This window comes from Homalodisca vitripennis, chromosome 5 (genome assembly GCF_021130785.1).
Source record: "Homalodisca vitripennis isolate AUS2020 chromosome 5, UT_GWSS_2.1, whole genome shotgun sequence".
In the NCBI taxonomy this organism is placed as follows: domain Eukaryota; kingdom Metazoa; phylum Arthropoda; class Insecta; order Hemiptera; family Cicadellidae; genus Homalodisca; species Homalodisca vitripennis.
In genome coordinates, this window is record NC_060211.1 from 51898897 (window position 1) to 51913555 (window position 14659).

Sequence of the window (14659 nt, forward strand, 5' to 3'; positions counted from 1 at the left end):
TTCAAATGCAAAACGATGGATCTAATGCTGTACCGTAATACAATCTTTAATCAGCCATTGAAGCGTCAGGAGATTTAACGTTATCGCTCGTTAAATTTTATGTTTCGTGGGCAGTTCCTGTTGATTAATAGTAGTACTGCAATTGTTTTATACCGTCCATTATCGGATTTCAAACTCGTTTCGCATGTTAAGAATGTAATGGTACGGATCATCTGTTAATATTTTAGTTAATTATAGACAACAGTATAGCCATTATTTGTTTGCTTTGAATTTTTGTGTGAAACGTTCGTTGGAATTTTCATGAAAATAATTTATTATCACCGGATTTTCTCAATACATTTTTCCTACTTACTTAGTTTTCATCCCAGATGATAAAGTTCATCTGCTCCTGGAAGCGACTATTACTGGTTCTAGTCTATTTTACAGTCACTTTCTTAATCAAACTTTTGCTATCTGTCATTAAATTAAAATAGTTCTTATTATATACTAAATTATTCGGGACGTTTTGCCGTTAAAGTTGATCCATATTGTATTAAAGTATTACACACTTTTAATATTCAAAGTTGCTATACAAACTTTGATTTGTCACTTCTGCACGTCTAAAAATTTAATTTTTACATATTGTAAACAAATTAAGTATTATCTGTTTACTGTTTTGCATAGATAATCTTTTTGGTACAGTTAGTATATCTTTAAAACATCAAAAGAATTGTTTTTCTAAAGTTTTACTTTGGAAATTTTGTGGTTAAATTTTATTTATTTTAATTTTAAATATAATAAGAACTTATACTTTTTACAACTAGGCAATTTACATATAGCTGTTGGTTGTTGTATATTGACCAAGAAAATATACAACAGTGTGTACTTTAACTCAATGATAACATTTTTATAGACTTTTACGGATTATGCTGTGCATAACTAGCAAACGTGTGCCTGTCATTACAGGTTTTGCGACTTATTCCAGTTTTCGATTTGGTACTTTGTCCTTATCGTGTAGCGTATGTGGATGTATTATATTATTTTTCTGTCGAAATAAGAAACATCCAGATTCTGACCTAAGCCAGTACCACATAGCCTATCGTAATGTTCAGAAATATATCAGAGATAATTTTATATATTAGTTGCTAAATTAAAACACTGAATATATAGTTCAACATTAAAATATTTTACAACTGTTGAAGAATTTCGTATGGAAAGAATGAGTTCTAATCTCTAGGTGTTACAAACAAACACTGTACATACAGTTAGTCTTGAAAATTACAGATTGCATCTAGAGATAGTTAACTATTAAGACAGGAAATTGTACGCTTTAAGTTTAATTGATTGTAATTCTTGATTACGTTGATTGGTTATGTGTTGAATACTCAACTCGATTAGCAATGCTCAGACTCGGCACACTGTGTACTGTCTGTACTCCACTTTGCTAGATTAACCTGTTACCGCTCTCTGTGTTCGTTTGTGCATGCAAGATATTCACTCTATGAAATTAAATACAAGGCATTCTTCACAACGTGTAAATAATATCGGAAGTCTCTCTCTCTCTATTTTTGCCATGTTAAAATAAACAATTATCCTTATAGTAATGTAGTGGTGTCACTGTAAAAGAAGAATTTATTTTACATGTTTCGAGTGTCCTCGTAAAGGGACAACTCAAAATTTTCATCGTCAATGTGAAGAAGGTTGAAGAAGTGTGAAAAGGTGAACATTAGGGATCTCTATCTTTTCCCTTGCCAAAATTACCCAAAGTAACAGATTTAAATGAGGACATACAACGTTTAGATTTTTTCGTTCCTTATTTTACTATACCGTGGACAAAAGCAGGTTATTTTTAGTAGAGAATCGATAAGTGGATAAAATGGATGACAAATATTTATCTTGCATAGGATATGGAATAATTTGTTGTGGATAACCGTAATACTATGGTGTTTCCCAATGGTGAATATTGATATTCTAGTTATTAATGCTATATGCTCTTTAGTGCTGCAATATGAAAAAGTGGGTTTATAAAAATTTGTTGGGAGAGAGTCTTAATCGGTTAAATTTAAAAGCATGACTGATTTTGATACCATTGGTGTATTGAGGCAATAATGTGGTCTGATGAATTTAACTTATCACAATTTTGGTTAAGAAACAGATAGAGATCAAATACTTGTCTACATTTTAGGAAATCTCTACAGCGCTTTGCAATGAGAGGAGAGTCTCATCATATGTTTGAAAATGATGATATCTCCCGAATATCCCATGCGTTTAGGAGACACTGGAAATTTTCAAAACGTCAAACATATCCTAACTCTTACAACTACAATTACACAGTACAGTAGAACCCCTCATATCCGGCCACCACGGGACCGAGCCCCTGGCCGGATAACGATTCGGCCGGATAAACCAACCTACAGTACACAGCACTTGACGAAACAAAACAATTTTGTACTGTACTGTACTAACCGGACTGGAAATAATCAACGAACTGTTTACAGGTTAAACCTATTAGCTCAACTGAGGACAACACAGGAAAATGTAAACGAATAGATACACCAAAATAACGCAAGTCATGGGAGACTAGTGCGTGCAACTGCGCTTCTGCAAGCCGTGGTAAATAAATTTCGATATTGGCTTCCGGGAAGTGGCCGGATAAACCGAGGTGCGGTAAAACCGAGGCCGGATATGAGGGGTTCTACTGTAAGACTATTTATTTCTTTGTTTTAATAGCTGGCTCTTTTGACGTCCATCTTGGATTTAGTACCATGAGATCAACGTAAACCATTTTGGGTTGTAGAATTATGGGGAAAATCTCATTTTAGTGATATAATTAAAACACATCAAAATGCTTTTTAGCTTTTTCGATATTTTTATTGGTTATTAATGAATACAGTCTCAAATTGTATGTACTTCCTCGTTTCATTGTATATCGAAAACTAGGAAGCGTTTAGACGCGTATTGATCACATTCTCAAAATAGCATCTCCGATTACTCTTCAACAATCAGAGCTATAAAGTGTTATAACTCAAGACCGTTTCATTACAACCTGCTCTTGATTCTAAAACATTAAAGAGTTAGGGGACTGAAACTGTTTTACACTCAGATATGTAGACACCACATTCTCTGCAGTGTTGTTAAAGCCATGAGAGGATGACACTGCGATCGACGCGCGGACTGGCGGGGTCGGTGATTAACGAGAAAGTTAGCTGTGGTCTGTTCTCACCATCGATATACCGGTGGTTTGTTCTCACCATCGATATACCGGTGGTTTGTTCTCACCATCGATATACCGGTGGTTTGTTCTCACCATCGATATACCGGTGGTTTGTTCTCACCATCGATATACCGGTGGTTTGTTCTCACCATCGATATACCACCAGCGGTATGTAACATAGGTGTCGTCACAAGCTCACAGATCAGGACAAGGGTAATTAATTTCACATGCAGGTGTAACCAACACAAACCCAGAACAGTTTGTTTAGCTTAAGCTTTTACCGGAGTTGAGGAAGATTTGATTACAAACTTTAATTAAACTTGAGGTTTCGCGATTAATTCGGAGCTCACCAGATGTGGGAGATAATCTGCCTCGATCGTTTCTTTAGCTTTGCTCCAAACTACAAGCGATTGTGTGTTCGTGTTGTTAAAAGATGCACTGAGCCTAGATTTTATTCTAGTCAATGTGGAGATAAACAACAATAAAAAGTTATAATTTCAAACGAACTTGCTGCATTTTATAAAACACGTAATGTAAAAATGGCGTAAGTAATTACCGATTTTAATTAAAATAATTGATTTTAATACAGTCAGTCACAACTTGTTTTTTTTTTTATTTGGTTATTTCCCGAGAATATTTGTACAATCCGGAAAAGTATTTTGACAAAATTCTTTAAACGAATAGAGTATACAAATAACAATTAGCCTATGAATACATCATATCAGCTTAATTAAGTTTTATTTACAACTATACCTCTGATACGTCACGTCATGTTGTATTAAATAAGGGAGAATAACTGAACAAGTGAAACGATTGTAATGAAACATGTTCTTGGTAATGAATATTATAAATGAGAACATACACCTTTATTTCCCAAGACAGTGAGAACCCCCCCCAGTGACGTACAGAGTGGGGTTTCATAATACAACGTACATTTCCTTGATTGTGACGATATCAAAATATGTTTTACATAGTTATATCTATGGTTCAGGATTGTATACGAATAAAACCAAAATCAGACACTTCACTGAGTGCTATCTATGTTGGGACTAGTCATGCACCAGGTTAGTAGGCCGCTCGTCGGGTCACGCTTGCGAACTTCGCTTACGGTCTGCAAAAATTTGAAGATGATGCTCGCATATTGAATAAAAGTTAGCGTATCAAGTTAAATAAAACCGTTTACTATTCTCACCATACTAAACCCAGATTTTAGATACCGTTATTCTAAGTTACAAACACTTTGCGTTAAAGACTTTAATTTAAGATACTGATTTGATGCACTACTTTTATTTATACTACTTATTTTTGTACATTGATATGACAATTTTATTAATAGGAGTCCGTAATTTCAGGTAAATAATTGAGCCAGTGTTTTCTTCAACTGAGAATGATTGCATTTTTTCACTAGGTCCGAATATGATACTCAACAAATGTTTTTTTTTTATTGTTTTTAATTTTACAAAGATCAAATCAGAAACAGCCATTACTCCTTGGAATAGTTTTTAATTTTAAAACTACAATTTCTGTCCTTTAGAAAGAAACATTATGATTTAACGACTTTTAGTAACAAATTACAGCTTCAATCCAGTAGTTTTCTGTTGCATGGAGAATAGGAAATGAAAGGCGTGAAGCGTAAAGAATTGACGTGAATAAACCCCTTTGAGTGGGCCAATAAACAACAATATAGCCTTTCAGGCGCTTCAAGGGCTTCACTGCCCAGCCGGTCTGTCATTGTTGTTCTACACGTCTCACATTGCTGATTCCTCTCAGAGGAATTTCGCCTAAAACACATTGAAGCCTGTTGTTTATTTGATTCCAGTAGATTCCTTGTGACATTTACATGTAAGGCTTGAGTTTTAATTCGTTCTGTTACACAAATTAAATTTTGGTTGAACACATTAAAAAAAAAAAACTATTTTCTGTTCGATTTTTTAATGTGGCGTGATAATATATATGATACGTAATTAAACAACTGATAAGTACTCGTTCATTTGAGTTGTTTGTAAACTACTACTGGATCACTAACAAAAAGTCTGAGTCATTCGTTTATAATCTGTCAGTGACTGTGTTTATTCCGCCTCAGTGGACCGCAAATCATCAATACGGCAATGCCTTATTGATATCAACAAGTCTGAGTCACTCGCGTAACATCTGATCTTACGGTTCAGCCGCCAAGGTATATAACGAAATAACGTACATTTTTATTATTGACAGTGGCAGTTCAGATTCGTCCGATAAAGGATCCCATATTACACTGTGAATAATTTTATTTGTGATTCCAAGTTAAACATTGTGTCCTAAACGTACAACTGGAGTGTAGGATGTATTTGTGCATATTTGGGATTTTAACTACACAACTTTGAATTGTCCATAAAGAAAATGAATACCTTTAGTATTATACACCATTCATCGCTCATATTTTCTTTATTTCGCTCATGATAACTGTATTTTTTAATTTTTCAAAATTGTTTTCTGACTGAGGACAAAAATACCTTTACTTTGGTACACTATGTAGGTATATTTTATTTGGCATTATTTTTGCAATTATTTTTAGGCATACCGATGTGGTATTTTTTTAAATGGAAGGGCAGTAACTGAACTAAGAATGAAATATAAGTTTTCGTGTTTTCAAAACTGTTTTATATAACTCGCCTCCGATATGACTTAATTTCTTAAGTTTGGAATCCAAAACACAACTATGCAGTGCTCGTTTATAAACTCTACACAACTGTCGAGTTTGATATGGTTTACTCTTTTACTTTTTTTTTATTCAAAAATATACTTTTTAGTTATTTTAAGATAAAAAGTTCGTGTCCCTCCCCCCCCCCCCCCAAAGCATAGCCTATAACTTAGAAACTATGAAGTTTTCACATTTGCAGTTTGGCGACAATTAGCCAATGTTTGTGTCAGAATAGATTTTGCGTCTTATATTACAGCAGTAGTTGGAATGAAGTTATATTCTATTAGTGATCTAAAAATGTACGCTCTTGTGTTTTTGCATCTTTAAGGATACATTCCTGTTACATATTATAATCGAAGACTACTAGAAATGATTAGCCTATGTTTTTCTCCAGATTGGATAATCACTAATGTGTTATGTCCAAGCGTTGGACTGGAAAGTGTTCAAACTCGTTATGTTGGCAATCGCGCAACATAATTCTATACTCGATCATTACGGAAGTACTTAGACCACATTATCAGTTTCTTTCTATTTGTCATTTCACCCGCCGCGCCGCAAAGCTCGGAGAAAGCCAGGCGAATCGCTCAGGCCACTGCACCTCGTGTTTACCGAAGGAAGTGCCACCAGCGACGATTTAGTTCCAATTTGCGGCACGGCGTGGCGCTGCTGTGTCCGGGGAGTCTATTTGGATTATTATCTTTACGTAACAGTTATTTCCAACCAGTGTTGGTTAAAGGAATTACTCCTTTGGTTTCTATTTCTTATAGATGTTAATGCTACATATTATGTATTTTGAACTGCAATTAGTAAAGTACTTAAAGATCTTTTCCTAAGATCTTTTTTCAAATGACAATATAATATTTCATATAGTTATGCATGAATTATTGTATAGTTTATTTAACACATATAAAATTTAAAAAAAATGTAAGACCATTATTTTAAAAGGCGTTTATTACATTGAACAATAATAATAATACATTTTAATGCGATTACATTGAATGTTTTACTGATTTATAGCAGAGCAAAAATGGAGATCACGCTATGGGTTGCATGTTCACCGAGGAGTACATGCTCTTTGTGCGGGTTGCTGGTAATTAACGTCTAATCAGATGTTGTTTAATTTCAAAACATTTGTGTTCTGTTACAATCTTATGGAATACTGCTTCCAGACCATTGGAATAATATAACATGTTGTTATACAGATTCTAGTAGTTGAACGCGGCTTCGCACGCAATTTCTTTTTGAAAAACTAGGGATACTATGTGCATGTTATCTGTAAGTGGCATTCCAAATAATCATGACGTAAGATAACTTCAAAATATTGTTATCTCTTGACCAAATTTTATTTTAAGTTTAAAGATAATGCTCTGAAATCGGAGAGTGGAACTTTTTTTAAAAGTACTTCAGAAATATGTCGAATTTCTCTCCAATATTTCTTGAAACTTTATTTATGAGCTCCAACGGTTTCAGTAACAATTGAACTATTGGGGCCAGTGTGGAGAAATCCAAATGAAATAAGCATGGAGGAAAGAGTTGAGGCTGCGGTAGCCCCCGACGACGGCTATGTGCTGGTACGCCTCCTCGTGCTTGAGTTCAATATTGACCAATTGAATTTCTGTTCCAGATGAAGTGAGCATGGAGGAAAGAGTAGAGGCTGCGGTAGCTCCCGACGACGGCTATCTGCTGGTACGCCTCCTCATGCTTGAGTTCAATATTGACCAATTGAATTTCTGTTCCAGATGAATTGAGCATGGAGGAAAGAGTAGAGGCTGCGGTAGCTCCCGACGACGGCTATCTGCTGGTACGCCTCCTCGTGCTTGAGTTCAATATTGACCAATTGAATTTCTGTTCCAGATGAATTGAGCTTGGAGGAAAGAGTAGAGGCTGCGGTAGCTCCCGACGACGGCTATCTGCTGGTACGCCTCCTCGTGCTTGAGTTCAATATTGACCAATTGTATGTTTGTTCCAGATGAAGTGAGCATGGAGGAAGGAGTAGAGGCTGCGGTAGGCCCCGACGACGGCTATCTGCTGGTACGCATTCATGTGCCTGAGCTCAATGTTCACAAGTGCCTTCAGTTCCCCAAGGACCAGTTGGTCTGGGATGTCAAACAACAATGCCTTGCTGCCTTACCTAAGGTGAGTACTCGTTTACACACTTCTTCTTTCTGCTGTGTGTTACTAGGGAAGTTACTCTAAAGTAATACTGAAGAATATTTGTAAATAATTATCTTAGTAAAGGTGTTTTAATAAAAGGATTAGACTGTTACAAATTGATTATTGTAGATTCATAATTATTTCTGTAGATCATAAAATTTGTTGCATGATGGTCAACTTCGTGAACCGTTATGCATTACCGAACGAAGAGAGAGAGCTTTATGCACTACCAATATTTTTGTCGTCAATCTACGAAGACTATTAAGTTAGTATTAATGTAGTAATAATGTAAGATTATTAAAGTTATTTTTAATAATTTTAATACTTCCCACTTCGATTCCCTGATAAAACCTGACGCGGCTGACGATCGATTTCTATCTTAGGAGAAATAAGTTTATTGACTTCACGAAATACAATTTGTTTCCTAATAGCCATACAAAGGAAATTGGCTACCAGCTCCTAAACAAACTAATTACTGCCATAAAATTTGCGCAAAAATTGTCTCGCTCAAAATCTGACGTGGCAATAAATTTCTAAAAACTGCCTGCAAAAAGAGCTATAAAGCTACACGACTGAAGTTTAATTTTAAAATATGTTTATGAAAAAAGCAATGACATTAGCTGTATTGTTCTGAAATTATAGACTGGTTATTAAATGAAAAGAATGAGAAAGTCATATATTATTATTTTGTAAAACTATATATATATATATATATATATATATATATATATATATATATATATATATATATATATTCATTAAATTGTATAAATGGCAATAGCTAAATTTAATTTCAATAAACATTTAAATCACAAAAGGTACTTGCTCCAGCCGGAACTCGAACCCGGATCTCTCACTTGCCGAGTGAATGTGCTACCATTACACCACAGAGCCCTTACTTTCTTTTTTAAAGTTTAATTATATTGTAGCCTACTTGACCGTTTCTGTCACATATGCTTATAAATAACCAAACTAAAATAAGACCAAGTACCTGTCAAACGATATATATATATATATATATATATATATATACATGCCGTTTGGTAACCGTAATCTCGTTTTTCTTAAACTAAGTGCAATGGAAAGTTAGGTCAAAAAAATGTCGTCAGCAGTTCTTGAAAACATGGAAATTCTCGCTGATGTGCCCAAATTAAATTCGGGTCAGCCTTGCTGAGTTAAGTACTTTCTCTTGTCCCCACATTTTAGCAGTCGTGGCAGGCAAGTTGTCGCGAGATTTATGTGAGTTGGGCCAAAGGCGAAGAAGGAGCGGAGACGGGAGTTCGGAGGGTGTCGCTTAGCAACAGTGCTACTGCTCGGGTCGGCCCAATTATACATAGGCCTACGGTGCCACTCGCTGACACACACACACACACACACACACACACACACACACACACACACACACACACACACACACACACACACACACACACACACACACGTCGTACACGCCTCACACAACCTCTCACCTCTCTCTGTGTCGATGTGATAAGGTTGAGCGTGTATGACAGGGTCTCGCTGATAACAATCATACTTGTTTTTCCTCGTTGCGTTTTTGCGTACAAATTTAAAATACCCTACCAAATAAAATATGTATAATATAAAGCTAAAGAATGAGAGTGTGTGCTTACCGTGTGAAGCAAATTGTTAACTGAAGCCGTAGAAAGCTGGTCAATTTTTTTGGCTGTTGAAAGGGAACCTGCAGGGAAATCTAAACATTATCAATTTTCAAAATTTAAGGCAACTGTTTAGGAAGTCAAAAATCATTACAATTCGTTATGAAGAGTCCACGGGTAAAATTCAAAATGTTTTTATAAATAAAAAAAAAAGGTATAGAAATCAATAATTCCAAAATTCTTATCTTTTTGTTATTTCCGAGAAATCTTAGGTTTTTTTTATCTAATTACATAGATGACTAGAAATTCATAAGATTTAGACAGTAATACTTATAATATATTTTCTGAATTGGAATGGAAAGTTGGTCTGTCATTGTTTTAGTATTATTTACGCCATTATTTTCGAAGAAAAAAAACTATCATGACGTGTTGCGTTTCTCATTAAGAATCTTAATGTTGACTTCAACATCATTCCCCCTCCCCACATCAAATCACCCCCTGTGTTTTCTTTACATCTTGAGCCTCAAGTGGTATACAATTTTTTTAATTCAACGACATATATTGTTTGGAAGAAACAACTTAACGACATCGGTGTTGTTAAAAGAAACCATTTCTTTCAATACTACAAAAATGTAATAGTTTCTAAATAATACTTTACGTATTTGCAATGATGAAATTCAGTTATTATTATAATTATAATTCTATTGATAAAATTACAACTGCAACGAAATTCAATTCTCATTCTTTGATAGTATCTAATCAATTATAATTCTATTGATAAAATTACGATTGCAACGAAATTCCAATTCTCATTCTTTGATAGTGTCTAATCAATTATAATTCTATTGATAAAATTACGATTGCAACGAAATTCAATTCTCATTCTTTGATAGTATCTAATCAATTATAATTCTATTGATAAAATTACGATTGCAACGAAATTCAATTCTCATTCTTTGATAGTATCTAATCAATTATAATTCTATTGATAAAATTACGATTGCAACGAAATTCAATTCTCATTCTTTGATAGTATCTAATCAATTATAATTCTATTGATAAAATTACGATTGCAACGAAATTCAATTCTCATTCTTTGATAGTATCTAATCAATTATAATTCTATTGATAAAAATTACGATTGCAACGAAATTCAATTCTCATTCTTTGATAGTATCTAATCAATTATAATTCTATTGATAAAATTACGATTGCAACGAAATTCAATTCTCATTCTTTGATAGTGTCTAATCAATTATAATTCTATTGATAAAATTACGATTGCAACGAAATTCAATTCTCATTCTTTGATAGTATCTAATCAATTTTACTTCTATTGATAAAATTACGATTGCAATGAAATTCAATTCTCATTCCTCAATCGTATCTAATCAATTTTACTTCTATTGATAAAATTACGATTGCAATTAAATTCAATTCTCTTTTCTTAATAGTAAGTATCTAATCAATTTTACTTCTAATGATAATTGACAATTGATTGCATCCACCTAACATTTCTGCTCTGGAAAGAAATTGATTTAATATTCCGGTAGAGCTCAGTGAGAATTCAAAGAACTCTTTGACATCTCATTGTGTCTGATTGAAAAGTGTAATACGCCTGGCTTGAGAAATTAAATTACCGTCCCAAATTGACTCCTGAGAACTCGTCTCCGTTAATTGAGAATTAAGCGTCTCCTGTCACTCCCACAAGAGAGAGAGAGCGAGAGCGAGAGTGAAGAGATCGCAGTCGATCGGCTTCCGGGCCTTGTCTAATTGCCTTAATTGTGAATAGCGGAACTCTCAGTTCCAAATGGTTTAATTGGGTCTTTCGTAAATATCAATGGGTATTGTTTCCAAGGTTAGGTCTGAGTATGGAGTAAAGCCTTATTTCGTCCAAAGAGATGAAGTAAACATAATTTTTAAGATTTAATGTAAAAATTACAAGTAAAAAACTGTAAAGTGTATACCCGTAACTGAAAATTTTGATTATCTTGTTTTTGACTAATATTGTTATCCTAACGGTATTACGTGAGATTAGAGACGTTACCCTCATTTCCCCGAACGTAAATATCGGCATTTTTGTGGATTTAACGACATAATAATACAAACACGCGTACACCCCTAAGTAGCGAACCAGTTTCTCATAATAAATTACTACATGTTTGTCTAATTTTCATTTATAAAAATATGACGAGAGATGAAGGATCGTATACAGAACTTGTAATATTTAACACACAAATTAATAATAAAAACCAATTATCGTGATTTCATCTATAAGTGTCAAAACACTGAACATGTTGAATATGTGACTAATCTTTTTTCATAACAATATGACGAGAGATTAGAGATGTTATCCTCATTTTCACTCAAATACATATCGTATCAGCAGTTTGGTGATTTAACTAAAAAAATATACAACATGTGAATGCGTACATCCGTAAATGACGAATCAGTGAATCATATTGCATGTTTGACTATTTTTTCATAATTATATGGCAACCGATTTGTACTGACCGTTGAGAATACTTTGTTCTGTCATGATAAGTACCTTCTTTGCCAGTTCCGCCTTGCGTCAACGTTCTCTACAAGAGCGCCAAGTTACAATTTCCTCAGACTCGAAATTCCCAAACTAAAAGCACCAGCTGCAATTGTTGTTAAATATTGACAGTTACCTCCAGGTAGGATACGATAAACTATATATTTTTCCTTTCATTTTACCTTGCTCCACATTCCAGTCTACGGGAACCCGGGCCCGCAGTGAAAGGGGACTCCGCTAAAGAACTGCAGTGCATTAAGAAATTGCTGTGAAAGTGATCAAATCCCGTCGTCTGACTTGTTTACTGCAGTTATTCGATGTTTAGGTCTACAATTTTTGTGCCACACGTTTGAGGTTTACATTGCAAAACACAAGTTTTCAAAATTAGCCATAATCACCAAATTCAAAACTTTCTTATTCCATAAACTGTGATCCAAGCACTCACAGAACCTTGGATCATTTGTCAGTCTATGAGAAGATATTGCAGCCAATGCTAAAATCTGCTGCTAACTGAGACGTGGCTCCCGCTGTCTTGTGACGAAACAAAATAAGAAGTAATGATAAATACATTACAGGAAACTGTTAAACGTCTCTTAAGAGAGTAAACTCTGACTCTGATACACAATAATCAATATTTCAAAGTTAATTAATTAATAAAGGGAGGTAATTACTATAAGATTAAATGGATCACAAGTGTAAACAAATTATTTACAACAGTAACGCAGAATTCACCTAAGTATACACAAATTGTGATACACGACATTACAAATTAAGATACAACTGTTCCATCTTTACATGAAACTCACGGACCCAATACAATAAATTTATCACATGTGTCGGTAAGTTTGTGAAAAATTCATATTATTAATGTCTTTTTCTTTACAAATTTGTTTAGTCTGCCATTTACTTGTTGGTTACTCATAACAAGTTAGATTTTGTAACTTAACACTGGCCTTTGACCTCAAAATCAATAGAGTGTTTCTTTTATACTTAAGAGGAATTTTGGTGCATAAGTATATTTAATATCTAGACACGTTTTATCAAGAGTTATCGTACAGACAGAAGACGATGAATCGATTTTAAGAAGGCCGTTATTTGTCGGGTCGTTAATATTTAAAAAAAAATTATGAAAACTGGCCAATAAACAACAAAGTTATGTAATTATATTATAACTGTTTCCAAATCGTTAAAAATGACACGCCACTTTTGGATAACACTTGTAAAAATAACCTTGGCATTTTTGACTAACATTCCAAAAAATTGACTGGCACTGACAGGGTTAAGTTCATTGGATATATCAGTAACTTCTATCCTGTTTCAATCCGCCTGTATTGCCTTTGACAAGGTATCCCTGTTGCAGACATTGAATTGCAGAAAAGGAATGGCGGATTTGAGGGCCCCGAATCTCTCACTCTCTAACGAAATTAAAACAGTTTTTATGCAAAAATCCATAATGCTTAATGCTGCACTGTACAACTTTTACAATAAAATGTAAAAGGAAAAGATTTGAACAAATGGAACGTACTTTCAAAATGTATAAGTACACGTTTTAAATAGAGCTTGATGAAGTGAGTTAATATATAAGTATTACTACAGTTAACATTTAGTTATGTTGAAGGTACCCGCATTGAAATTGGCTGATAGAAAACGCGTATTTTGAATAAGGCCGTAAAATGATAAAGCGTCAGGTCGTGGTGTGACTGACTACCTCAGAACACCAAAACCAGACCGTTGTCAAAAGCTGAAAATAAGGGATGTACAGTATCCTTGTTTTGGCCAAAAACGTGAATATTTAACATTAGTACTTACTTACTCTTTAGCAGAGCCACAAGGTTTGTATTTGTCAGTGACAGCCAGTGTTAGAAATTTGGTTGAGGAATCTTTATATTATTGTTATCATGAAATTATATTTGCTAAATAAAACGAAGTAAATATTTACATTTGTGTATATTTTGTAAGTGTGAATTATTTGAGACTATACAGAAAAAAACATAATATATTAAGACATGGCATAATTAACTATACATTGGCAATATATTAAGAACTTAGGTAATACTTATATTACGAATTGAACAGGAGAACGGCAACAAACCTCCAAGAACCTTAAAGACGTAACTGTTAGTGCAGTGTTTGACTTAATTTTAAAATAATGATTAACAAAATCTATAATGATTGTAAATAATAATTTGGGCAGCGATTTTTATGTGTAATGACCTATAACATTGTGGTGAAATACGTCATGCACAACCCAGAGAGTTGCGACTTTTTCTTTAGAAAAATAACTATCGTGAACAATATAATTGATGTGGATTACTTAAAAAGTAGTACATGAATACAAATTACATAACTTGTTGACGTTTAAACGACATCAGTGAATGGACAACTATCTGCAGCCAACGAAATTATCCCCACTAGAATATCACGATTTCACACGTTATTCCCCCTATTTAGGTACTCACTAGTACCAACATACAAAAATT

At 34.0% G+C, this 14659-nt stretch overlaps 1 protein-coding gene across 7 annotated transcripts in view; it reads left to right on the plus strand.

Annotated features, from left to right (window-relative positions):
* LOC124362179 (SH3 and multiple ankyrin repeat domains protein 3) overlaps positions 1-14659 on the plus strand; it is a 328512-nt gene that overhangs the window by 216045 nt on the left and 97808 nt on the right. For all 7 annotated transcript variants that reach the window (XM_046816435.1, XM_046816437.1, XM_046816440.1 and 4 more), the window contains exon 2: positions 7843-8009. In XM_046816435.1, the coding sequence (XP_046672391.1) occupies positions 7854-8009 (156 nt within the window). In that variant the 5' untranslated portion in view covers positions 7843-7853. The remainder of the gene's footprint in view (positions 1-7842; positions 8010-14659) is intronic.